Below are 27,027 nucleotides of genomic sequence, written 5' to 3'. Positions count from 1 at the left end.
GTCTGAGGCAGGAGGATTGTAAGCTCACAGTCTGTCTGGGGAGGTACATATGGAAACTCTTGTCTTTAAAAGCAGGCAAACTCTGGGGGTGCAGGACCCTTGCTTAGTGAGCACGAGATCCCTGGGATGGATCCTCGGAAGAAAAGGAAACAGAGAGGAACTGTAAACCAGGGCTAGTGGGACTGGTCGGTTAACAGTGTTTGCTGCCGAGCCCACCGCCCCGAGTTCTATCCCTGGGACCCGAGTGACAGTGGAAGAAAACTGATTCCATAAGGTCCTCTGACTTCCATGCGTACACGCCCCCAATAATAATAAATAAATGGTTCTTAAAGGGAAGAGATGCGGGCAGGCACCCAGAAGCTGCCCACAGTCCCGTCAGCAGCCTTACATAAACCGCTTGCCCCGCAGCCGGACTTGAGTGGGTTCTCCCGTCAGTCTGCCGGCACTGCCGTATTTGGGGCAAAGAGTCATGCGTTTGCCTTCCCAGGGTAAAATGCACATAGCTTGGGCATGCGCTGCCACATCCAGCTGCTTGCTTAGTCTTTGTTGTTGGGTTTTTTTTTTTTTGAGACAGGGTCTCACTGTGTAACCTTGACTGACCTCAAACCCACTGGCCTCGGTCTCTAAAGTGCTGGGATTAAAAGATTGCACCCCAGGCCTGACTGTTTAGTCTTTTGTTCTGGTTGAGACGGGGGTCTATGTGTGCCCCCTAGGCTGGACTGGAACTCACGGCAACCCTCCTGCCTCAGCTTCCTGAATGCCACACAAAGCCCCAGTCCTGATGCATACCCTATATCTGACTATTTCAGAGTCAGAACTAGGTCTGTTTGGTGGTTTTTATATTATATTCAAGGAGGGCTGGGATGTAGCTCAGTTGGTAGAATGCTGGACTAGCATGCGAAAGCCCTGGGTTCTGTCCCTCGCACACAGTAAAAGGCACTTGGAAGTGATGATGAGAGGATCAGGAGTTCAAGGTCATCCTCAGCTACAGAGAATATTCTAGGCCCCTTTGGGATGCACAGCACCCGTTTCAAAATAAACAAAAGACAGCTGAGATGGGTCCTTGAGAAAAGCACTCCTTGCCAAGACTGACGATCTGAGCTCAATTCTAAGCGTCCACACTGTACCAGGGCAGCAGTGACTCTTGCAAGCTGTTCTTTGACTCCTGCTGCAACTTCCATACCAGCTGAGCAAATGTAATTACAGATAAGATGTCCAAGTCTGGGGAAAGCATGCGCTTAGCATGCCTAAAGTACCAGGCCAACCCTGTTGGGGAAGTCCTGTGTATTTGTCAATAAAGCACTGTTGGCGAATAGCAAACCAAGATAGGTGGGACTAGGAGTCCAGGAGGACTCTAGGAAGGAGAAACACGGAGAGTCGAGATGTAACGCCATGGGGTAGGAAGCCCGGAAACTTCTCCAGTAAGAGACATACTTAGATTAACAATTATGGGGTAATTACTTAAGTCAGAGCTAGCCAGTAAGAAACAAGCAAGGCCAACAGCTTCATAATTAATATAGCCTCATGTGTGTTTATTTGGGACTGATGCAGCTCTGGAACCAGGCTGGTGGGAAGGCTTCCCCTTACACAACCCCATCATCGCAAAAATGAAAACAAGTCTAACTATTCCACCAATGCCTTGCTACTTCATTCTTTAAGAACCCTGTCTTTGGGCTGGAGAGATGGCTCAGAGGTTAACAGCACTGACTGCTCTTCCAAAGGTCCTGAGTTCAATTCCCAGCAACCATATGGCAGCTCACAACCATCTGTAATGAGAATTGGTGCCTTTTCTGGCCTGCAGACATGCAGACAGAACACTGTATACATAAGGCATAAATCTAAAAAGGAGCCCTCTCTTTGACTGTCAGCATGACAAGGCTGGATGTCCAAATGACTCACCAACTTGGCTGTAGTGGCAATGGCTGTCGGCCTGGTCCTGGAGACCGTGACTAGCTGACCTCACATGGCCTGTCTAAGAGATGTAGCCTCTGTGCAGGTGGGTTTTTCATTTTGAAACCTCCCTTTCTCCACAGCCGGGGCTCTGAGACAAGCAGGTGTTTTTTTTTTTTTTTTTGAGACAAGTTTGCTTTGTGTAACAGCTCTGGCTGTCCTAAAACTTGCTCTGTATAACAAGCTGGCCTTGAACTCACAGAGATCCACCTGCCTCTGCCTCCTGAGTGCTGGAATTACAGGTGTGCAGCACCACCCCCTGGCTTGTACTCAGCTTTTTAAAATTATTAGTATTTATTTAATTTTACTTGTATGTGTGTGTGCCTGACTGAATGTGTTTATATCATCTGAGCGAAGTGCAGATGCCCAGGGAGGGCAGAAGAGGGCATTGGGTCCCCTGAAACTAGAAGGTTTTTGTTGTTGTTGGGGTTTTTGTTTGTTTGTTTGTTTGTTTTGGTTTGTTTTGGTTTGGTTTTGGTTTGTTTTGGTTTTGGTTTTTCGAGACAGGGTTTTTCTGTGGCTTTGGAAGCTGTCCTGGAACTAGCTCTTGTAGACCAGGCTGGTCTCGAACTCACAGAGATCCGCCTGCCTCTGCCTCCCGAGGGCTGGGATTAAAGGCGTGTGCCACCACCGCCCGGGAAACTTGTTCTATTTTTTCCAGTTCTGCTTGATCTGGCTTACTGCGTCAGCCGAGATATCTGTTCCTGGGGTATAGTGCACTGGGCCGTCCCACATTAATCACTACTTAAGAAAATGTACCCCACAAATTTGCTTACAGGTCATTGTGATGGAAACTAATAGCTTTCCTGTACCCCAATAATAGGCAGTTGGTCCTGGACTGTGAGTCATGGAGAGCATGTTGTCGGTGAGCAGTGTCCTATCCTTCATGGCCTCTGCTTCAGTTCCTGACTCCGGGCTCCTGCCTTGGCCTCCCCAGATAAACCAGGACCTGTAGGTCAAATAGACACATTCCCTTCCACATTGTCTTTACCATAGCAGTAGAAAGCAAACTAGAACAATGGGTTTCGTTCATCACTGAATCTCCATCATCTAACCCTGAGTTTAGTCAGTATTCAATAAATATGTGTTCAAGGAATAAACGAGGAAAAAAAAGCTTCTTCCGGCTTTTAGATGATGGAATATTACACACACAGCGAAAGTGGTGTTTTTAGGACTGTGGGAAATTACTCAGGGTATATACGATGATCATGATCGGGTAGATAAGATTTATAACAAACACTGCAACAGAACTCAGAGTGGTAGCAGAGTGAATGCAGTAGAATTCTCATTTCTTCCACAGCCCCTAAAGCGTAAGCACCGCGGGACTGATGTTGAGGCCTCTAGGCACCAAGCACTCAGACAGCTGCTGCCTATGACCCTGCTACTCCAAGGCAGCAGCCTGGCCTCTGAGACCCAAGATGGCTCGACACATCTGCGTTAGCCAGTGGGGGAAGAAAAAAAGGTAGAGACACTGGCTTTGCCCCTCCCCCCTCCACAGCAAGCTGAAGGGAGAGGTGACAGTCTTAGCCTTACTGTCCCGTTTCTCGAAGGACCGCGAGAATCACTGGACACCTTCCAGGAAAGGAGTGGGTACGAATGCCCCGGTGAGCACGGCTGCTCTTGGCAGGTTAACATCCTATGCAAAAACTCGTGGGCAGAACCAGCACTTGCATAGTGAGGAGACCAGCCAGAGGGATCCTTGGCGCCAGGCAGACAAACTGGGTTCGGTCCTCAGGTCCTGGAAGGAGGTGGGCGGGAACTGGCTTCTGAATTGTCCTCTGACCCCCCACAAACGACCGAGCCACAGGCACACCTGCGCGCGCGTGCACACACACAATAAACGGGTTGACTCTGCAAGGCGAAATGATCAGACACGTCTAGAACCTCAGAAGTAAAACAAAATAAGCAGAGGTCGGGGCTGGGGCTGGAGTCCTTTTGGTGTCTGAATCCTGACATTTCCTGTCTCACAAACCGGGCAGAGTGTGCAGGCTCACACTCCCAGAGCTGGGGAAGTGGAGGCAGGAGGATCGGAAGGGCGTGAGCCGGCTCAGAAGGTCAGAAGGTCGATGTGATTGCTGCTAAGCCCGGTCCCCAGGACCCACATGGTGGAAGGACAGAACCAACTCCAGCCAATTATTTCCCCACCTCCACAAGCACACTGTGGCTTGTACGCATGTGGGCAAGCTTGAGCAACCCACACACACACACACACACACACACACACACACACACACACACACACACACACACCCCAAGATAAACAATATAGAATTAACAATTGTTTAAAGAGTATTATTTACTTATGCGGGCTTTGTCTGTGTGAATATGTGCCATTTGAGTACGGGTTGCTTGAGGAGGCCAGAACAGGGCTTTGGATGCCTTGGAACTAGAGTTAGAGGTGGTTGCGACCACCCAACAGGGCTGATGGGAGTTCACTCAGATCCTCTGACAGAGCAGCAGACTCTCTTAATCTCTGAGCCATCTCTCCCGCCCTCCTACCTCCCTTTGTGGCTTTTGAGACAAGGTCCCATTATGTAGCCTTGGCTGACCCGGAACTCAATATGTACGTCAGGCCCATTATGTAGCTCCGGCTGACCTGGAACTCAATATGTACGTCAGGCTCCTGCCTCCAGAGTGCTGGGATTAGAGACATGGAAGCCATCACATCTGGCTTCCTCGATTTAAAAAAAGAAAGAAAGAAAAGAAAACTCAAGGTTGTCTTCTGGTTCAAGGCCAGTCTGGACTGCATGAGACCTTCAAGGATGCTGGAGACCCAGGCAGGCTTCCTTGTCCAGCCTGGGATAACTGATGTTCATCTCTTCTCCAGGCTCAAAATGCATCTCTTCTCCAGGCTCAAAATGCATTCCTGGCTCACACGTCAGCTGTGAAGGGGCTGGGGTAGAACTTAGCGACAGAGCACTCGACTCCCAGCCCTGAGAGCCTAGAGTCAGTGCTCAACCCTGGTTGCAGGGTCTGAGGAAGCGCTGACGGAGGACCCCGGACTCAAACAGTATACAAGAACAAAGGGCACTTAATATTCTAGCATGCCGGGGTCGAACCTGTACAAAACATCAACAACCCCGAGAGGCACATGCAGCCAAGGGGAGCTCCAGAGTCAGCTACACAATTGGTTAAGCAAGCATCAGTCACATGAGCGTGTTTCTAATTGGCTAAGGCTTAGCCTTATCAGTTTTGGACACATCTGCACAAGCTTGGATGTGACCCAGAAGGCAGCTGCTGGCTTTGTCCTTGAGATACTGTGAGACGGACGTAGGCCCTCTGTGGTTGTTTTCTCCTCAACGCCGATTGTAAACAGCCCTTGGTTGGAAAAGACACCTGTTTTGCCCTTCTCAGAGAGCTGCACCTTAAATGTAAAAAAAGTGGGAGAGTTTAACCCCTTCACGGCAAGAAAACACTGTTCTGGGAACTAGATACAGGCCCGTGAACAAGTGAGAAACCGCCATCTTTCAGAGAGTTCACCGTTTAGTGCTGATGACAGACAAGAAACAGTATTGGGCAGTAACTATACAGCGTGTTCGTGGGGTACGAATGTTAAAATGGAGCGGGAGACCTGGTATGGCATGTGTCTTTAATCCCAGGATTGGGGTGGGGGGGCACAGAGGCAGGAGAATCTCTGTGGGTTTGAGTCAAGCCTGATCTACTGCGTGAGTTCTAGGCCAGCCAGGGCTATATAATGAGATTGACTCATAAAAGAAAAAAAAAAGTGGTGCATGATGGAGGTTAAGAGAAATACTTAGATGGGGTAAATACTTAAGTCAAAGCTAGCCAGTAAGAAACAAGCAAGGCCAACAGCTTCATAATTGATACAGCGTCTTGTGTGCTATTTGGGGACTACAACGCGGCAGAGCCCAGGCGACTGGTGGGGAAAAACCAAAGCGGCTGGCAAGGAAAAGGCTTCTCTCTACAACACCGCCCCCCCCAATCACACTAAGAGAAGGCTCTAAGGGAGAGCCAGAAGAGTCCTGGACAGTGGAGTTCCAGTGTCCCATGTGCAGGAAAGGAGCTGTTTGGACACGGAACACTGGCAGTTTTGTCCACAAGGCTTCAGCTAGAAACACCCAGGTCCTAAAACTTGTTACATAGACCAGCCTGGCCTAGAACTCACAGAGATCATCCTGCCTCTGCCTCCTGAGTGCAGGGATTAAGGGCTAGGGCCACCATGCCTGGTGTCTTTGTATTGTCTCAAAGGGTCAAGAGGTGATGGGATGGGTCAGTAAGGACTTTGTGGCTTTGAGTGGGGAAAAAAAAAGACCTGGTGCTTCAGGCATGTGGGGCACGCACTCTCCCACCAAGCCGCCCTCCCTGGGGAGAGAACTTGGAGGCTTCTGGACAGAATTTAAGTCAGAGGGACCTGAGCCTGCGCCCAGGCTTCCTTTGCTTGTGGGTGACTAGGGGGAAGTCGTTGAGAGGGCAGGAGGAGGGGACTGATTAAGGCTGTGGGTGTGGGGACAGAGAGTCTATAGAGGGAGCAGGTTGGATTTGCTTGCAGGTTGGAGCAGTAGGGCCATAACAGAGACAAGAGAGTTAGCTGCGGTGGTGAAGTGCGATTATAATCAGGGCACTAGGAGATCTTGTGTCAAACACAGACACACACACACACACACACACACACACAGCAAGGGGCTGGAGAGACCTCTCAGTGGTTAAGAGCACTTGCTGCTCTTGCAGAGGTCCTAGGTTTGAATCCCAGAACACACATGGTAGGCACAGGCATACACGTATAAACATGAAATAAAAATTTAAAATCAAGCCAGGCGTTGGTGGTGCACACCATTAATCCCAGCACTCGGGAGGTAGAGGCAGGCGGATCTCTGTGAGTTTGAGACCAGCCTGGTCTACAGAGCGAGTTCCAGGACAGCCTCCAAAGCCACAGAGAAACCCTGTCTCGAAAAACCAAAAAGAACAAAACAAAACAAAACAAACAAACAAAAAAAAAGAAAAACCAAAAAAATGTAAAATCAGACAAACTAAAAGCAAATAAACAAAATGGAGCAGGTGCAGGCACTTGGTGCCTTGGGAACCCTGCCCCCATCCCTAAGGAGGAAGCAGCAGGATGCAGGAGCCTCGAGTCGTGGCCTTGCCCAGGTGGAAGATAGGGATCTGGAGATGAAACACAAGCCACGCAGGTCCAGGCACACATGGGCGGCCCTAGAGCTTGGGAGTCGGATGCAGGAAGACCAGTTCAAGGCGCCCTCTATTCCACAGTGAGCTTGAGGCCAGCCAGGGCTATAGGAGACCACCCAGCCTGGGCTATAGGAGACCACCCAGCCTGGGCTATAGGGGACCACCCAGCCATGGCTATAGGAGACCACCCAGCCTGGGCTATAGGAGACCACCTCACAAAATGTACACACAGGGGAAAATCATTGAAAAATACCTCAGGGTGGTACTGAATGGCACGGTAGGGTAGACAGGAGGGACCTAACGCTCACCGATGCTGAGAATAGAGACAGAGAGAGAAGTTAGGGTTAGAAGTTAGGGAGAGAAAGTTAGAAGACAACATGGTCAGTCACTTTGGGTAGTGAGTGCTATGAAAAAAATGACGAAAAGTGCCTTTATTTATTTGGTTTTTTTTTCAAGACAGTTTCTCTTGGTAGGCCTGGCTATCCTGGAACTCACTCTGTAGACCAGGCTGGCCCGGAACGCACAGAGATCTGCCTGCCTCTGCCTCCCGAATGCTGGGATTAAAGGTGTGCGTCACCACACTGGGCTCCCTGAAAGCATTAATTTTTTCTAATTTTATTTATTTATTATTAAGTATATGGTGTTCCGCCTGCACACCAGAAGAGGGCACCAGATCTTGTTACAGATGGTTGTGAGCCACCATGTGGTTACTGGGAATTGAACTCAGGACCTCTGGAAGAGCAGCCAGTGCTCTTAACCTCTGAGCCATCGCTCCAGACCTGAAAGCATTTTTTAAACTGTTGTTTTGAGATGGGGTCCTGTGCCGCAGCTCACGTGCCTCAGCCTTCTGAACCCTGGGGCTGTAGACATCATGTAGACTGCAGGAGGTTCTGCGAGCATGAAGCCTGCGGCCTCACCAGGCCTTGGATGGGTGTGAAGACAAAGAGGACTTCCTAAATGAGCGACGCTTGAGCTCCCATCCAAAGCGGAGGACACCGGCAAGCAGGCAAACCCCAGCACAGGGGTGTTGAAGGAAGAGGACAGGGCTTGTGCAAAGGTCTGCCAGGGAGTGGAGCCTGAGGTCGGGACCCAGAGCTGAGCTGCTCAGTAAGGCATGGAGTGGGGTGTGGCAGGAAGGGAACCCACATTAGTCAGCAGCAAATGACTTACTGGCTAAGCCCAGGTTTAGACCTGGGTCACCGCCTCCTGTTTTGCTCATGTTATTTCTTGCCTCCCACACACAGGCTTGAGAAGCCATCGCCTGGCTTCGCCTGGCTTGGCCCCAACAGGCCCCGAGGTGACGTCAGGGACAACTACAATTTTTGTCTGCTGTGGCCTTGTTATTTGAGTGATTATCGTACTAATTAAATTATTGGAGGTGCTTTGAGTAAGGGTGACAGTAAAAGGAACAGGGAAGGCAGACTGGTCGGCCAAACTTAACCTCAGTTTACTTATATGTGGAATGGGTATTATAAACAGCATCTATCCCACAGGGCTGCAATGAGGACATGTAAGCTGATATGTGCAAAATACTTGGGAACTGGCCGTTATCCGTCTATATTGTTTAAGCATGAGCTAAGAGATCCAAGTGGGCTCCGAGTTGAGGGAACAGTATGGTGACATAGAAACTAACATAAGAGCTCCCATTTACTATGTATTTAATCACGTAATTCTGATAGGGGCCTTCCCAGGGGGAGTCTATGTCTAACTTCCTCCCCTCTCCCATTTACTATGTATTTAATCACGTAATTCTGATAGGGGCCTTCCCAGGGGGAGCCTATGTCTAACTTCCTCCCCCCTCCCATTTTTTTTCTTCAAGACAAGGTTTCTCTGTGTAGCCCAGGCTGTCCTGGAAATCACTCTGTTGACCAGCCTGACCTTGAATTCGGAGATCTGCCTGCTCTTGCCTCCCAAGAGCTAGGATTAAAGGTGCGCACCACCACCAGGCTGTCTTTCTCCCCTTTTGAGGCAGGATCTAATATAGTCCAAGAGGGCCACAAACTTGATACATTCTGAGAATGGCCTCCTGTCCCCACCTACCGAGTGCTGGTGTTACAGGTACGTGTCATCATCACTGGCTATGTTCCCATTTTACAGATGAAACCATTGCTCACAGACGGGTCATTGTTTTAGGAATGGGGAATAAAGATTCAAACTGAGGTTTGAGGGGTGGCCAAGGGCCAGACAGCCAGACTGTCTAGATGCCAAAAATGGACGTGGGTTTCAGGCAAGAACTGATGGCCAACTAAAGATTCCCCAACAGTGTGTTTATGGCAGCGGATACCTGTAATCCTAGCATCTGGGAAGCAGAGGCAGGAGGATTGCTTAAAGCTCGAGGTCAAACAAGGCATTAGGGCGAGTTCAAGGTCAGTTTGGGATATATAACAAACTTGCCTCAAAGTGCAGAATGAATGAATGAACGAATGACAATAAAAATCGAAGTCCCTTTTGGAGAAGACCTGAACCGAAATTCTAGTTCCCTCGTCGTTCCAGTCCCTGGGTGTAGAGTGGTTTGCTAGTACTCGTAGGAATGAAGTCTGGACCGCCTTGGACTTCGGGCAGAGTTTTTATAGGGGCGGATTAGCCAGGCAGAGGCACACACCCGGAACCCCGCTACGTGGGGCGGGGCCCTCGCGCGCAGGCGCAGTCTGCAATGGCGGCTCTAGGACCGCGCGGAAGGCGGCTGGGTGGCGCACAGGCTCTAACCCGGGGGAGCCGCCTGAGTCACCCGCCCCGCCCTCCGGAGCCGGACACCGCGGGAGGCCCCAGAGCAGGAGGGAGCGATCGTGGACCGCCGGAACCGTAAGTGAGCACCCCTGCGCCCCGGATTCGGCAGTCTTCAGGCCCGGCGAGACCCCAGATTCGCGGCCCTTGGGGTGCTGGGACTCGTGCGCACAGATCCGAACCACCGGGCGGGCCTGTCACACTCTGGCCGCCCCCCCCCCCGGGCACGCCGTGTCATCCCGGGCCTCGCTACCAAAAACGCACCAGCCCAAAGACCCGAGGGGCACCCCGAAAATGATTTGGGGCGCCCAGAAGCACCGCCCGAGGTTCTGATCCCCGTTTGCAGCGGGAGGAACTCCGCTATCCGGGAGCTTCCGGGGCACACAGCCCCGATCTTAGGCCGGAGCCCCCTTTGCAGTCCCCCTGTCCCAACCCGCTTTAGGGACTTCCTGAACTCGGTCCTGGGGCCCAGGCTGCGCCCCGAACCCTAAGCTCAGTTCTGGGGGGCCTTGATCTGGGACACGTCTGGTGCGTTTTACACAAACTGCGGGGGGTGGCCCCCATTTGTAGAATCCCGCATTTGGAGAGTCCCACCCGACCTGTAGCCCTGCTTCCCTGCTTCCCTGAGACAGGGCCCCGCATAGCCCAGGCTGGCTCAGCAGCCGAGGCTGGCCCTGAGCTGAGTCTCCAGCCTCGGCCTCTAAACTTTGGGATGACTTGCGTGCCACCACGCCCAGCTGTACCTACCCACGGGCCAGGGTACTCTCAGGACCCCCTGGCCGGCTCCTGTCCCTGCATCCTAGGACGCCCGCTGTCACCTGTCCAGACCCCTAAGCCCGAGGCTCCGGCCCCGTCCCCAGCCTCAGGTCCCCAGTCTAGCTGCCGGAAATGCTTTCTTTTCTTTTTCTTTTTCTTTTTTTTCCGGGTAGGGCCGGGCTCCGGACGAGGTGACGACCTGACCCACCCCTTTTTTCCTTTCTCCGCAGGACGCAGTAGTTGCGGTCATGTTCCTGGTTAACTCGTTCTTGAAGGGCGGCGGCGGCGGCGGCGGGGGAGGAGGGGGTCTGGGCGGCGGCCTGGGGAATGTGCTGGGCGGCCTGATCAGCGGAGCTACGGGCGGCGGCGGCGGCGGCGGCGGCGTGGGGATGGGAGGCGGCGGCGGCGGCGGTGGGACTGCCATGCGCATCCTGGGCGGAGTCATTAGCGCCATCAGGTGAGGCCTCCCGGAGGGGCGGGCTGCCCCCGGAATAACGGGACTCGGGAACCCAAGTTAGGACCGGGCCGGCCTGGACCGGAAAGCCGAGCCCAGGGGAACCCTACTGAGGCTGGTGCCACTCCCGGGGCAAGCACTTGACATGGGTGGGGACCTGCTTCTGTGGGTCAACGAAGGGGACGCAGTCTCTAGGGGAGACGCCTCTGGGTTTGGGGAGGACTCAGCAGGGCTGGATCCATCGCAGGGGCGGAGGCAGGGGGTCTGAGGGCCAGGCACGGCCCAGGGCCTGGCAGAGGTGGGGCCTGCAGTTGGAGGGGATTTGCTGGCCCAGGGATGACCAGAGCCTACTAAGAAGAGACAATCCGTGGAGGATTGTGTGGGACCGGAAACTGGGTAAAATCCCTCAGTGGGGGTGGCACCTGGTCATGCTGGTCACCCGGCAGTGTGATCCCTCGGAGGAGTGGGCACTGATGGAGCTGGGGTAGGAAGGTAGGGAGTTAAACGGTCGGGGAACAGGGGACATGGTGCAGATCTCTCTGCTCAGGGACCCGGGGAAGATGGGGCTTAGGGAAGTGGCCGCGCAGGACCCCTTAAGAAGTGAGTTCTTCAAGGGGCGGGCGCTGCCGGGCGGTGGGGTTTCAGGGACACTGATTGGGGCCACGGTGACTCCGGCATCTGCGATTGGTGGGTGTCCCTCAGCTAGGCAAGGATTCTTCCGTGGGGGGGGGGTGGGCCCGAGGGAGGGGTTGGCCTGATGGAGGAGGAGGAGGAGCAGCAGCTCCTAACTGCTGAAAGTTGGGACGGGTGAGGACCAGGCTACGCAGGGGAGGAGGGACCACTTAAGGGAGAGGGGGTCTGGAGTTTGGGGGGCTGGGCTAACGGTTCTGCTGCCCGTTGGAGGCTCCGCCCCCCATGCGCTAATCCCTCCTTGTCTCCCCTCAGCGAGGCTGCTGCGCAGTACAACCCGGAGCCCCCGGTAAGCCGCCCTAGGCACCAGGGACCCTCGCACCCGAGGCTTGTTGTCCGCATCGCCATCACCACCACCACCATCATCCCCATCACCATCCGCATCCTACAGAGAAGGCTCCCCTTCCTAGCTTAGGAAATTCCCTGCCATTAAATGCCCTTTTTGAAGCCCTGGGTCTCAGTCCTTCTACAAGCCGCACTCGCCAGGTTCCCTGGCCCTCAGACCGCCCTCTCTGACTTTTCCCTGGGACATCTGGGTGTGAGGAGAGGCACGCTTCTCCGTGTCTGTCCTGAGATCTGCTCTCTCCACAGCCCCCACGTAGCCATTTCTCTAACACTGAGGCCAATGAGAGTGAGGAGGTCCGGCAGTTCCGGAGACTTTTTGCCCAGCTGGCTGGAGACGTAAGTATGGCCCCACTCGACCGCGACAGCCCCGAAGCCCCGCGTCCTCTTTTACGCTATCCGAATCTTCCCACCTCCCTGAACGGTGCTTACCTTTCTGCCTTCAGGACATGGAGGTCAGCGCCACCGAACTCATGAATATCCTCAACAAGGTCGTGACCCGACGTGAGTGAACAGGATCCAGGGTGTGGGGAAGGAAGGGTTAGAGGTTTTATGAACTGGGATGACTATGATCTCTGACCTCTGACCTTCGACCTGTCTCCCCCCCCCACCTCCAGACCCAGATCTGAAAACTGATGGTTTTGGCATTGACACTTGCCGAAGCATGGTGGCTGTGATGGACGTATCCTTTTGGGGCCAGTCTAGAGGAGGTCTTGGGTGAAGAGTTTCCCTTCCTTCCTTCCTTCCTTCCTTCCTTCCTTCCTTCCTTCCTTCCTTCCTTCCTTCCTTCCTTCCTTCCTTCCCTCCCTCCCTCCCTCCCTCCCTTCCTTTCTTCCTTCCTTGCATTCTTTCTTCTCTCTCTCCTCTCCCTCTATTTCTTTTTGGGTTTTGTAGACCAAGTTGGTCTCAAGCTCACAGAGATCCACCTGCCTCTGCCTCCCCAGTGCTGGGATTAAAGGCGTGCGCCACCAACGCCATTGCTGCTGTGGCCACCACCACCGCCTCCATCACCCAACGAAGAGGGGTGTTTTCTGGGAGTGCGTTGAGGACAGCCAGCCTCACCTAGGTTAATGGACCCAGCCTTTACAGACACCTTGCTAGACAGGGACACCTTCCCAGGAAAGAAACAGGCTCAGAGAGTCACAGTGGTTTGTCTCTGGCCAAACCACCCGGAATTAACCTGACGCTTCATCTTGGAAGCTAATCAGGTTTGGGGCTAGTTGGGACTCGGATAGCAGAAGCAGTCATCTGAAGAATAAAGAGCAGGATAGGAATTCGGACTTGGGAGCTTCCAGCTTGAGAATCTAAGCTTGTTGTTTATGTATTTACTTTAAAAGAATTTTTGTATTTATTTATTTTTTTTTTTTGAGGCAGAGTGTCTCTGCCTAGCTCTGACTGTTATGGCATCTCTGAATGTGGGGATTAAAGGCATGCACCACCACCTCCTGGCTAGCAATTTTTTTTTTCAAGACAGGGTTCCTCTGTGGCTTTGGAGCTTGTCCTGGAACTCACTCTGTAGACCAGGCTGGCCTCGAACTCACAGAGATACGAAAGGCATGCGCTGAGGCAGCTGCTGCTCCTGCCACCACCCAGTTCTGGCTAATTTTTTTTTCTTTTTCTTTCTTTTTTTTTTTTTGCTTTTTCGAGACAGGGTTTCTCTGTAACTTTGGAGGCTGTCCTTGAACTAGTTCTTGTAGACCAGGCTGGTCTCGAACTCAGAGATCTGGCTAACAATTTTTAAAGGTGTGCTTATTTTCCTGTGTATGAGTGTTTTGCCTGAATGCAGTATGTGCATTATGTGGCCTCTCAGAACTAGGGTTAGACAGCCGTGAGCTGCCGTGTGGGTGCTGGGAATTGAACCCAGGTCCTCTGCCAGAGCAACCCGTGCTCTTAACCACTGAGCCATCTCTCCAGCTCCAAGTATCTAAATTTCTACCAGTCATATTTATACATATACCAATGGGCACAAATACGTGCATGGTACATATGCACACATATTTATATACATACCCAAGAGCATACCTTACAGGTGTGTAATATGGAAGATTGTATGTAGGGACACGCGTGAACATTTGCACATGTGTTAGTTGTTAGCCAATCATGAGTGCATGCACATGTAGCACACTTTACCCAAGGGTTCATCTTAGCCCCGCCCTCCACACTCAAGACTCTGGCTGGCCTGGAACTTGCTGTGTAGACCAGATGATTTTTGAAGCACCGAGATCTGTCTGTTTCTGCTTCCTGCGTGCTGGGATCGAGGGCCTGCACCACCATACCCAGCCCAACCTTGGTTTTGAGATAGGGTCTTGCTGTAGATGTCACGCTAATCATGAAACTCAATGCTTCTGCTCTGCTTCCTGAATGCTGGGATTGCAGTGTAAGATCCTGTATCAAGAAAACAGATTTCATCTGGGTGGTTGTGGTGCATGCCTTTAATCCCAGGAACTGGTAGGCAGAGACAGGAGGATCTCTGTGAGTTTGAGAACAGCTTGATCTACAAAGTAAGTTCCAGGAGACCCTAGACTGTTACACAGAGAAATCATGTCTCAAACCCCCCCCCAAAAAGAGTTAAAACACATTTTATTTTATTTTTATTTTTTAAGATAGGGTCTCACAGTATAACCCTGGCTGGCCTGGAATTTACTATGTAGATCAGGCTGGCCTTGGACTTAGTTAGATCTTGCCATTGCCTTCTGAGTGTTGGGATCAAAGTCTTTTGTTAAATAAATGAATTAAACCATACCCTGGGTGACATGACTATAGTGTTGAATGGGAGTTGTCTGTTTGCCCCGATTCCCAGGATTGCTGTCATGTACCTAGTACATAGAATATAGCATCTGAGTTAATTATTACATTGTGTAGTGTGTGTGTGTGTGTGTGTGAGAGAGAGAGAGAGAGAGAGAGAGAGAGAGAGAGAGAGAGAGAGAGAGAGAGAGAGAGAGGGAGGGGAGGCAGAGAGAGAGGGAGGAAGGGAGGGAGGTGGAGGTGGGGGAGACAGGGAGATGGATAGGGAGAGGGAGACTTGGGATTAAGCAAGGTCTCATCTGTGGTAAGCAGGGACTCTACCTCAAGCTATGTCCCCAGCTTGCTGATTTATTTATATATAGACAGGGTCTTGCTAAATAGCCCAGACTGACCTTGAACTGGGTCAAGCCTCCTGCCTCAGCTGAGTACTAGGACTATAGCTTGTACCACCACGCCCAGCTTTTTTTATTGTACTGTAGGTTTGGATTCTTGAGATGGGTCTCAGGTAGCCTAGGCTAGCCTTGAATTCAGTATGTAGCCAAAGTTGATCTTGAACTCCTGATCTTCCTGTTGCCTCTCAAGTGCTAGAATTACAGGCATGTGCTACTATGCCTGACGGCGTGTGTGTGTGTGTGTGTGTGTGTGTGTGTGTGTGTGTGTGTGTGTGTGTGCGCACACGAGCATGCAGGTGTCCTCAGAGGCTGAGGGCATCGGGTCCCCTGGAGCTTCAATTACAGGTGATTGTGAGCTACATGATTTGGGTTCTGGGAACCAAACCCAAGTCCTCTTCAAGAACAGTCAGTGCTCCTGACTGCTGAGCCATCTCTCCAGCCCTCCAAGCTTATTTTACTTTTATTAATTTTTTTAAAAGTTAGCCTATAAAACAATAATAGGCTTCTTTTTTAGAGCAGTGTTTTTCAAGACAGGGGTTCTCTGTGGCTTTGGAGGCTGTCCTGGAACTCGCTCTGTAGACCAAGCTGGCCTCGAACTCACAGAGATCCACCTGCCTCTGCCTCCCAAGTGCTGGGACTAACGGCGTGCACCACCACCACCCAGCTTAATAGTAGGTTTCACTATGGCATTACCACACACACATACACCATTGTATTTTGTCACATTGTCCTTAACAACTTCTTGCCAGAGTGACACCACAGGCAAGCTTGGCTTTGAGGAATTCAAGTACCTCTGGAACAACATTAAAAAGTGGCAGGTGTGTGGTAGCCTCTGAAACTCCCAGCATCCAGATCCCCAAGCCATGGGGACACCAGGTTCCACGATGCTTGGCTGAACTGTGTGTCTTCCCTTTCCTACAGGCTATATACAAACGCTTTGATGTTGACCGATCGGGGACCATCAGCCGCAATGAACTCCCAGGGGCCTTTGAGGCAGCAGGTGGGCTGGCAGGGCTGTGATGGGCAGAGGTGGGGAGAATGAAGCCACACCGCTGTGTTGGGGATGGAGAAGGACTGTGCCCCCCCCACCCTGAGACTGAGCCGTTCCCAGGGTTCCACCTGAACGAGCATCTCTACAACATGATCATCCGGCGCTACTCGGACGAGAATGGTAACATGGACTTCGATAACTTCATCAGCTGCCTGGTCAGGCTGGACGCCATGTTCCGTGAGTGACTTCTCTAGATCCCTACGAGGCTGGGGATTTGCCAGCCTTCATTTGCCAAGGTCTCCTCTAGGCTTGACTTTAACATGAACAGTGAATGCTGGGGTCACCAGGCAGCCACATCCGAGACCCGCAGGGGTGGGATGGGCTAGGTTAGTGAGAGCCATCTGGGCTGGGAGGGGATGCTCAGGAGGATCAAGGGGACAGCTGACTCAGCCCAGGGGATTAGGAGGGCTGCCTGGAGGAAGGCAAGTGTGAACTCAGCCTCTAGGCATGAGGAAGATTGATCTAGAGGGAGCAAGGGAGGGGTTGCCAGCCAAGGGGACAGTCTGTGAAACCCTAAAGGGAGAGGGAAGGTGGCACTTCTGTTGTTGTCTTAAGGTTTATCTATTAATTTGTATTTACATATAGAGGTCAGAGGACAACTGAGTTGGTTTTCTCTCTCTCTCTCTCTCTCTCTCTCTCTCTCTCTCTCTCTCTCTCTCTCTCTCTCTCTCTCTCTCCTGTCCCTCTCTCTCTTCTGGTTTTTCGAGACAGGGTCTCTCTGTAGCCCTGGCTGTCCTGGAATTTACTCTGAGACAAGGCTGGCCTCAAACAAACCTACAGGGATCCACCTGCCTTTGCCTCCTGAGTGCTGGGGTTAAAGGCGTATGCTACCGTGCCTAGGCTGGCTTGCTTTCTTTCTGACCTGTTTTTTATTTTTTAATTGTTTTTTTTGTTGTTGTTTTGTTTTGTTTTTCTAGACAGGGTTTCTCTGTATTGTTTTGGAGGCTGTCCTGGAACTCGCTCTGTAGACCAGGCTGGCCTTGATTCTGATCTGTTTTTAAAATTTTATTTTATGTATATTAGTGTTTTGCCTGTATAGTATATATGTCTGTCCTAATGTCTGATCCCTATAATTGGAGTTCCAGATGGTTGTGAGTCACCATGTAGATACTGGGGATTGAACCCAGGCCCTCTGACAGAGCAGCCAGTGCTCTTAATTTACGAGCCATCTCTCCATCCCCATCTTGCTTGGTTTTTGAGATAGGTTTTCATGTAGCTCAGGTTGATTTCAGACCTAATTTGTAGCTGAGGGTGACCTTGAGCTTCTAATCTTCATGCCTGCAGTGAGAGCTTTTTATAAGGATTTGATGTAAGAGTCCTAAAACTCTCTCGCCCTTCTTATGGTGGAGGACGGTAGGTTCAGGCAAAGTGCTTGCTCTTAGTCACTCAGCCAGGAAGTTGGAAAGTCCGAATTTGACTTTGTGCTTGTCTGAGAGCTAAGTCGAGCGATGAGAAGAGACAGGAATGATGGGCGTGGAATGCTATGCAGTGCTGTGAATGCCAAGTTCAGGGGTACTCAAACTGTGCTGGGCATTGAAGAGCCAGGGCAGACTCTAGGCAAGGGAGGGGCTGGGTCAGCTTTGTAGTGGTGTGGAGTTGGGTGTGGTGGAGGAGTTGGGTGTGGTGGTTCACCATGACCCTGGCACTTAGGAAGCTGAGGCAAGAAGACGGTCAGGAGTTCAAGGTCATCCTTGACTACATGGCAAATTTGAGGCAAGCCTGGCTTTGTGAGATCTATTTCAAACCCACATTAATTAATTGGTCACTTAGTTTTTTTTTTTTTTGGTTTTTCGAGACAGGGTTTCTCTGTGGCTTTGGAGGCTGTCCTGGAACTAGCTCTTGTAGACCAGGCTGGCCTCGAACTCACAGAGATCCGCCTGCCTCTGCCTCCCAAGTGCTGGGATTAAAGGCGTGCGCCACCAACGCCCGGCGGTTACTTAGTTTTTTAAAAAGATTTTATTTATTATTAATTATATGGTGTTCTGTCTACAAGCCAGAAGAGGGTACCACATCTTGTTACAGGTGATTGTGAGCCACCACGTGGTTGCTGGGAATTGAACTCAGGACCTCCAGAAGAACAGCCAGTGCTCTTAACCTCTGAGCCATCTCTCCAGCCCAATTGGTTACTTAGTTAAAAGGGTTAGGAGATAGTGTTGTTGGTAGAGTACTTGTCTAAGATTGCATGAAGTCCTGGGTTTGATGCCGTGCATCCGTTAACCTGAAATCCCAGCGCTCAGGAGGTAGAGGCAGGAAGGTAAGACGTTCCAGGGGGAAATGTCCCCTGGGCCCCTGGCCTATGGAGCACCAGTGGCATCGAGGATTCTATGTGGCCACCTGAAGACCCAGCCCTGGTTAGTGTAGGCAGCCTTGGCTTGGTTTGGCTGTGGATGGGAAACATCCGGGTCAAGTTCCCGGGCAGGAGTGAGGACCACACCAGACTCTAGCGCCCAGAAACAGATTGCCAAGTTACCTCCTTCTAGGAGCCTGTTTGGGTTGCAAACTGGAGAGGGTGTAGCATAGGTGTTGGGGAGGATAGACCTGCATTCTGATCCAATTTTCTGTTCTGTCTTGTGTGAGCTGCAGCTTTATTTGCTTACTTATTGAGGAGTCAGGGATTGAGCCTGGAGAGGCTCAAGCAGGATAGGCAAGTACTCTATCATTGTGTTATATAATATCCTAATTCTGTGCCTCATTCAAAAATGTCACATGCCTACACAGTTAGATATTTTATTGATTTAATCCTCTATTATTACTATTATTTTGGTTTTTTTGAGGCAGGGTTTCTCTATGTAGCTTTGGAGCCTATCCTGTCACTCCTTCTGTAGACCAGGCTGGTCTCGAACTCACAGAGATTTATGCCTCCTGAGTGTTGGGACTATAGGCGTGTGCCACCACTGCCCAGCTATGATGATGATGATGATGATGATAGAATCTCATGTAACCTGGCTGGCCTTGAACTCTCATATGTAGCTAAGAATAATATTGAACCCAGGACCTTCCTTTTCTACAGCCAACAGAGCAACAGAGTGCTGGGATCGCAGTGTGTGCCACCACAGGTGCCTTTGAAGTCCTTTGTACAGTGCTTGCTCGGCACAGGGAAAAAAAGTTGAATGAAGGGTTAACTGTATCATCATCATTATCATCATCACAACATCGTTAGCCTATACCCACCAGGGTGGCACACACTCTCAGCCCCAGCACTCTGGAGGCAGAAGCAGGCACATCTCCAGGACTTTGAGGCCAGTCATAGGCTGCTTAGTGAGAGCTTGTCTAAAAACAAAACAACAATAATGGAAACAATAACTAGGCAGGTGTATCGTTATCCTAAAAGCATCCGACTCCTCCCTTCCTTTCACCTCTAGGTGCTTTCAAATCTCTCGACAAAAACGGCACTGGACAGATCCAAGTGAACATCCAGGAGGTAAGGCCGCTTCTCTTGGGTGTGGGTATCCAAGCTGCAAGCTCCAGCCCCTCCCGTGCCGTGTGCCCAGCAGGCCCTGGGTGAGGAGTCTGCTTCTCCAGGGTTCTGTGTTCACCTGTGCCTTCCTGTTCCAGTGGCTGCAGCTGACTATGTACTCCTGAGCGGGGATCACAGAGCTGCCTCGCCACAGTGCTCTACGGAACCACCACCTGGAATCCGGTTCCTGTCTGCAGCCCTGGTTTTTATAGTCACCCACCCACAGGACTTTCTCCTCCCTGTCTGGTACCCAGCTTCCCAGGCAGCAGCCAGAGCTCAACATGCCCCGGCTTGCCATGCCCTGAGTTACCCCTGGCTCTAAGACAAGCTAGCTTGCTCTCTCTGCTGGAGGGTCACCCCACCCCCAGCACACCTATTCCCACACCCTCCGTTACCTCCATCCCGTCTGTGTGCCAAGCCTAACGCTCCTGATGCTTCCATGGCCTCAGGGCTCTATCTCAGCGCTGGGAGGATCAGGCCCGTCCCTACACACCCCACACCCTGTTACACACTCATTCGGTTACCCTCCCAGGCAGCCAAATAAACTCGGGGCCATGGCAGGCCCACACACCCCAGTGCCTCTGCCTGCGCTGTTTCCCCGGCTGTCAGCCCACCCGCCGTTTCCTATGGGCTCTGCCTCCTGAGTGTTGAGAGGTGGCTCAGAGTCCGGGGAGGAGGAAGTCTTTACGGCGTGGGGGGCCTTGGGTATTTGTTTATTTAATGTGTATGTATATAATGTGCATGTACACATGTGCACCATGCATTTGCCAGCCTCTGGATCTAGAGGTATAAAGGGGTTGTGAGCCACCAGGGGGATGCTGGGAACTGAGCCCAGATCCTCTGCAATAGCAGCAAAGTACCATCTCTCTAGCCCCAAGAGTGGTTGGGGTACTTACCTTGGGGACTGGACATGCGTATTTCCTGCTCTGCATCTTTTTTTTTTCTCATACTGTTCTAAATTGAGACTTAGCCTGGCTTTGCTGAGGCTTCTCCTGGGTCCCTTTGCAGGCTCAGGAGCGGGACTCGCAATCCCCAGAATCCCTTGTAGCTTCCAAAACTTCTGAGCTGTTACAAAGTACCAGGGACCCTGGAGCCACGTTTGTTAACTCTCTGAGTTTCCATCTTTTGAGTCTGCTGATTGGTGCAGAGTATGGAACCCAGGACTTTGCACATGCTAGGCAAGTGCTGTAACACACACACACACAGACACACACACACACAGACACACACACACACAGACACACACAGACACACAGACACACACACACACACACACACACACACACACACACACACACACACACACGGATTCCATGCTCTTCCACTCAGCTACATCACCATCAAGCTTCAGTCTTGGGTCTGTCTCTCTGTTTATAGCCCTGTCTGTCCTGGAACCAGCCCAGGACCATTCCTACCCTTTGAAGAGAAGGGGATGCTGTTCCGGATTATAATATCTCTGCCTCACTCAGCATCACCACGCTAGATCCTTGGGCCCCCGGCAGGCATCTAAAGCAGATTGTCCTAGGTATAGCACTGGTCCAGGACGAGGGGCCAAGAGCTGGGGTAAGGTGCTTTCCACCGGGTAGACATCCCCGGATGACAGGAAGGTGGGTTGGGACACAGACATAGCGGCCAGAGTCAAGTGGGGTTCTCAAGAGGTTGGTGTGTTTATTGATGTTTGTCCGGGCCCTCCAAGACTCTTGGCGTTACTTCTTGTGGGGGAAGGAGGCCCAGCCCAGGCAGTATAAGCAGTAAGCGGTACCTAGGAAGGGATGGATGGCAAATGAGACCCCAGTTCCTGCTCAGCCCCTCACAGGGCCTCTAAAAGCCTCTCCTTAGGTTCCCCAGCCCTCATGGGTCACAGCTCCAGGCCAGCTGTCAACTCCCTCACAAACTGGATCCCTCATGGGGAATCCCCACCTGCACCTGTTTTGATAGGACCAGGCCAGGGACTTATTTTGGGGTGGGGTGGGCAGACCCATCACTAGCCCCGATTCCTCCGGGCAATAGGCAACCCATTGCTCCTCTCGTGAAGCAGTGTGACCCAGATCCTGGCTAGTCTGCAACCCAAGCAACCCGGTGGCCCCAGCACTCACCCCCCAGCGACAGGGTCATAGTCAGTCTGTACAGGGCGTTGTCCATCCCTCCGCCCTTCAGGTGAACTGGGAGGTCATTGTCAGCCTGCATGTGAGTGAGGGGTGAGGATGACCACAGGGTTGCCGCCCCCTGTAAGTGCCATGCTACCCCCACCAACCCTGGGTCCAGAGACGACGTCCCCTGCCCCCTACCTGGAAGAGTTTCTGCTTCTCCGCCACACGGTTTTCTAAGTGGCTTCGGGCAGATGTGCTAAAGGAACGAATCAAAGCCTGGGAGGCCTGGAGGGATAGGGGATGCGTGGGTTGGCGGCACCTGGAGAGCTGCCTCCAAGTGGGTCCAGCAGGAAGGGATGCAGGGACTTTATCTTTAAGGCAAGGCGCCAGTCACCAGCGAGAGTGGGGAAGAGTAATCCTGGCATGTGAGCAGGGAGACCAGGAGTCAGGGCCGGCTTGGGCTATTCAGTGAGCCTTTTAAGAATGAGGGAAGGTGCCGGGCGGTGGTGGCCACCACCGCACGCCTTTAATCCCAGCCCTCGGGAGGCAGAGGCAGGCGGATCTCTGTGAGTTCGAGGCCAGCCTGGTCTACAAGAGCGAGTTCCAGGACAGCCTCCAAAACAATATAGAGAAACCCTGTCTCGAAAAACCAAAAAAAAAAAAAAACAAAAAAACAAAAACAAACAAAAACAACAACAACAAAAACGAGGGAAGGTGTCACACTTGGGAGGCAGAGGCAGGAGGATTAGGAGTTCAAAGATACCCAGCTGCCTATCAAGTTAGAGGTCAGCCTGGGCTACATGACACCCTGTGTCAAAAAGGAAAACTTAAAAAAAGGAGGGGGTTCCAGGGATGTCAAGACTGACTTGGAAGTTCTATGAGAGTTTCCAGGCTTCCCGAGACATCCTGGTTTGGTAGTAGGGTTCCCAGGGAGGTTAAGGGAGAACTCGGTAAAGGGAGGGTCAAACCCCAGGCTGTCAGGGAGTCCCAGACTCGGAAGGGCGCGCATGTCCCAGGACTCCAGATCCTGACATGTTCAGGGTGGACATCTGGGTTATGGGGTTCCCCTCCCCCGACACAGCCCGTGGGGGGCCTCACCCGCAAGGCCCTCATTTTGCGTCCTCGGTAGCTCCAGTCACCTCCCCTCTCTGCCCAAGGACACGCGACACTTTATCCTAGAGGGAATCCCAAGCCGCACCCGCTGCGTCGGGCCTGACAGCTGGGGGCGTGGCTAAATCAGGTTTGTCCAATAGGCTCAGAGGGAAGGTGTTCCAACCTGCCAGTGATCCTCTGTTTCGGCGTTCCGGTTGATTTTTGCAGTGATGGTGGCTCAGGGGACGCGCCATTCCCCGGCCTCCACCTAAGGGTACCTGGGAGTCAGTGAGGGCAGAGGTAAACTAACTCCTCCTCTGTCCACAGAATGAGTGCTTGCAACTCGCACCTCGGAGCCTTAGTTTCCGCGTTTGTTTCCTGAGGGCCAAGTCGAGATCTTCCCCAGTGTCCTTAGGAAAAACAGGGAGCCACTGGGATAAAATTATTTACACGGCCAGAATAGATTTAAGGTATAACAATAATAACAAGCCGGGCGGTGGTGGCGCACGCCTTTAATCCCAGCACTTGGGAGGTAGAGGCAGGCGGATCTCTGTGAGTTCGAGACCAGCTTGGTCTACAAGAGCTAGTGGGAGGTGGGTCTGGAGAGATGGCTCAGTGGTTAGGATCACTAGCTGCTTTTCCAGAGGTCCTGGGTTCAATTCCCAGCACCCACATGGCAGCTCACAGATAGCCTCCCTGCAGTTCCAGGGGATTCAACACCCTTACAGAGTCATACCTGTAATGCAAAACACCAATGCACCTAAAAAATAAATGATAAAGAATATCGGTGGTGGCAAGCACCTTTAATACCAGCACACGGGGTGGTGTTGATGGGGGGGGCAAAGGCAGGTGGATCTCTGTGAGTTCGAGGCCAACCTGGTCTACAAAGCAAGTTCCAGGACAACCAGGGCTCCACAGAGACATTCTGTCTGGAAAAAACAAAAACACCTAAAACAAAGAAGAACAGAGACTGGACAGAAACCCAAGAGCAGACTGAGGGGCAGGGGAGAGGGAGGGAAGGAGGGAAGGGGGAGACAGGGAGTTCTCTTGAGAGAAAAAATGTGATTCCTTTGTGGCTAAAGTTAAGCTTCCTAGGCCTTTTGTGTGCAACCCAGCCTGAAGAGAGGTCAAAGGGGCAGCCCACTGTTTTGTCATTCTTTAAGACCGGCCTTTGGGTGAGGCACCAGGGGCCATTAGGAGTTAGAACTTAATTGTGGATGCGAGACCATAGGTTACGCGGTCTAACTGCTAGAGAACAGGTACTATTGCTTTTGCTGCTGCCTTTTTGTCTCTATTGTCAGAGGGTTATTGAGGCAATGAAGTTGAGTTCAGGGCATAATTCAGTTAGCACAGTTAAGAAAAAAGACAGGCTGGCCTGCCAACTCTGTGGGCAAGCATACTCGTTGCTCAACTCTGCAAGCTTGTCTACCGGGGCATTTGTGACCCTCCCATCATATATAAATCGTAAACTTATTAAAATCCAGTAAAAAGAAATACACTTGGTTGGTGGAGTTAGGAGGAGCAGGTAGTCAAGGCTAGCTTTGGGTACAGAAAGTTCCAGGCTAGCTTGAGCTACCTGAGGCATTGTCTGAAAAAGCACACGAAGAGGAGGAAGAGAAGAAAGTAGAAGAAACTAGTAATGCAATTTTGGGAAAATCCAACAAAAGCCATTGTTTCTAGTGGGAACTCTGTATCTGCCATGTGCAGGGTCAACCCTGGAACCTAGCTTGTGCTAGGCAAGCCACACCTCAGCTCACAATGAAAAAACCGTGGAGCTGGAGTCAAATGCATTTGCATTTAGTTCAGATTTACCCGTGTGCGAATACACACAACACCGTATGTCTGTCTCATGCGCATACCCACACACAGAAATATGCACCCATGGGGCTGGAGGGATGGCTCAGCGGTTAAGAGCACTGGCTGCTCCTCCAGAGGCTCTGAGTTCAATTCCCAGCAACCACATGGTGGCTGACAACCATCTGTAGTGAGATCTGGTGCCCTCTGCTGGTGTACAAGCATACATGCAGGCAGAACACTGTATACATAATAAATAAATCTTAAAATATATATGCACCCATGCATACACACATGTAAATATCCATCAATGCATACACAGAGCCCAGAAATGAAAGAGTACTGAGTTGCGAGGGTGTTGTCTATCTAGACTCCACCAATAAGGGGCTTGGGTTTTGGCTCAGGGATCCATCTCTTGCCTAGCTTGTGAAAAGCCCTGGGTTCAATCTCTAGTGCTGCAGAGGGAAAAAACAGCATAAGGGCACTCCTAGGACTCAGGCTGAGACAGGAGGATTTCACATTTGAGGCTACCCTGGGCTACATAGGACTGTGTCTCCATCCTTCGACCCTGCAAAATGTACTACAATGTGAGCTTTTCCTTATGCTCATGGCCTCACTCAAGTCATCACAATAGGCATGCAGGAAAAACATCCATACACATAAAACTAAACATCCAAAAAACAAGGTGGGCAGTGGCGGCGCACACCTTTAATCCCAGGACTGGGTAGGCAGAGGCAGGCGGATCTCTCGGGTTCAAGGCCAGCCTGGCCTACAGTGTGGGGTCCAGGTCAGCCAGAGTTACACAGCTTGACCCTGTCTCAAAAAATAAGAGCCCAAGAGCGAGCAAGCAAACAAATGAACAGAAAGTTGCTGGGTGTGGTTGAAGGCTGCGCAAAACTTGTTTGGTAGCACTCTTCTGCCATCTTGTGGCTGAAATCCTCAACTGCGTGCCAACCCGAATCTTTCCCTGTATTAAATCTCTGATAATTTAGGATTTACTTTTTTAGCCCCACCCCACCCACACCTCTTTTGTCCCTCAGACAGGGCCTTGCCACATAGCTCTGGCCTCTCTAGAACTTGTGATTCCTGCTGACTACTGCGATTGGTGGCATGCATCACCAGACCAGGCTTACAATTGACGCTTTAAGTCAATGTTAGAAAGTAAATGCACCCCACGGAGCTTTAAGCCAAGTCAAAAGCGCACATCTGTAAACCTTTTCGGAGGCTGAGGCTAGAGGATCTTGATTTCAAGGATAGCCAAGGCTATACCGAGAGACCCCGCCTCAAACAAAACCCATGAATATTTCTGCTTGAATGAAGGAAGGTCCCAGACGTTCTGCCTCCACTTGCTAAAGTTCTTTGAAGCATCAGAGCGATAGACAGTGTTCTGTATTTGCTAATGAGATGTTGGGGCCCCCAGATTAGGTTGAAAGACAAAAAGACCAAGGCATGAAGAAAAGGTTGAGCTTCTAGGGACGGGGGCGATGGAATCACTTATGGTTGATGATCAAGCACCTTATTATGTAACTAGATAGCCCTTGGGTGGGATCCAAGATTGAGGCCACGTTAAAGCATTAGGAAGACGGCAGATGGTTGGGCAGTGGTGGCCCAAGTCTTTAACCCTAGCACTCAGGAGACAGAGGCTGGTGGATCTCTGAATTCAAGGCCAGCCAGAATGAATTCCAGAACAGTTAGGACTATACAGAGAACCTTAGTCTTGAAAAAGGGGAGGGGCGGGGGGAAGGCAGATGGCAGACCCCGAAAGCGTAGAAGCTCCAGTCTGTGTCTGTTTTCTTTTGGGGTTGTGGAATGTTCCTTTACACTGTGCCAATATATATTACTGGGATTGGTTTAATAAAGATGCTGACTGACCAATAGCTGGACATACAGAAGTTAGGCGAGACTGGCAGACAAAAAAAGATTTCGAGGAAGAGGAGGAGGAGGAGGAGTCTTGAGGAGATGGAGAGGAAGCAGGAGATCTACTTGCTGTACTGAGAAAAGATACCAAGCCATGTTGCATAGGAAATATGGGTTAATTTGAAATGTAAGAGTTAACTAGTAACCAGCCTGAGCTATTGGCTGAGCATTTATAATTAGTAGTAAGTCTCTGTGTGGTTATTTGGGAACTGGTTGGCAGGAAAGAAATGTTTGTCTACGTAGGGTCCTTAAGTTTCAGGCTTTGTAAGTAAATATAAGTTAAAAATTATGGCAAACATTTGTAATCTCAGCCCTTGGGAGGTGGAGTCAGGAGAACTAGGAGTTCAACTTTATCCTGGCTATAGAGCAAATTTGAGGCCAGCCTGGCTTACATGAGAACCTGTCTTGTTCAGTTTTCCAATGCCCAA

General features: G+C 51.3%; 2 protein-coding genes and 1 long non-coding RNA gene across 4 annotated transcripts; 1 reads left to right on the top strand and 2 right to left on the bottom strand.

Annotated features, from left to right (window-relative positions):
- Positions 1–4,228: 4,228 nt before the first annotated feature.
- Positions 4,229–11,806, bottom strand: LOC121135982. Its single transcript, XR_005873090.1, has 3 exons — positions 11,452–11,806; positions 7,349–7,408; positions 4,229–5,314 (listed from the first exon to the last, which is right to left on the bottom strand). It is a non-coding gene; the product is annotated as an uncharacterized LOC121135982 (long non-coding RNA).
- On the top strand, positions 9,761–20,281 carry Capns1 (calpain small subunit 1). Of its 2 annotated transcripts, XM_005081830.4 has the most exons (11): positions 9,761–9,897; positions 10,806–11,032; positions 11,975–12,008; positions 12,311–12,400; positions 12,508–12,565; positions 12,679–12,743; positions 15,948–16,016; positions 16,120–16,198; positions 16,310–16,426; positions 19,612–19,670; positions 19,805–20,281. In XM_005081830.4, the coding sequence occupies exons 2-11, from the start codon at positions 10,824–10,826 to the stop codon at positions 19,829–19,831; spliced, it is 807 nt and encodes a 268-aa protein (XP_005081887.1). In that variant the 5' UTR covers positions 9,761–9,897; positions 10,806–10,823; the 3' UTR covers positions 19,832–20,281. The 2 variants fall into 2 exon arrangements, with proteins under 2 accessions (XP_005081887.1, XP_040591397.1); XM_040735463.1 differs by lacking the exons at positions 9,761–9,897; positions 10,806–11,032 and adding an exon at positions 11,801–11,836.
- Positions 20,282–21,349: 1,068 nt separating this feature from the next.
- On the bottom strand, positions 21,350–23,200 carry LOC101843430 (cytochrome c oxidase subunit 7A1, mitochondrial). The gene is made up of 4 exons (XM_005081831.4): positions 22,895–23,200; positions 21,995–22,081; positions 21,803–21,887; positions 21,350–21,468 (listed from the first exon to the last, which is right to left on the bottom strand). Exons 1-4 carry the CDS (start codon positions 22,907–22,909, stop codon positions 21,413–21,415), a joined length of 243 nt encoding a protein of 80 aa, XP_005081888.1. The 5' UTR covers positions 22,910–23,200; the 3' UTR covers positions 21,350–21,412.
- Between the last annotated feature and the right edge of the window lie 3,827 nt (positions 23,201–27,027).

This window comes from Mesocricetus auratus, unplaced genomic scaffold (genome assembly GCF_017639785.1).
Source record: "Mesocricetus auratus isolate SY011 unplaced genomic scaffold, BCM_Maur_2.0 Super-Scaffold_100046, whole genome shotgun sequence".
NCBI lineage: Eukaryota > Metazoa > Chordata > Mammalia > Rodentia > Cricetidae > Mesocricetus > Mesocricetus auratus.
The sequence above is the reverse complement of the archived record's forward strand: the minus strand, read 5'-3'. Positions and strand labels throughout refer to the sequence as shown.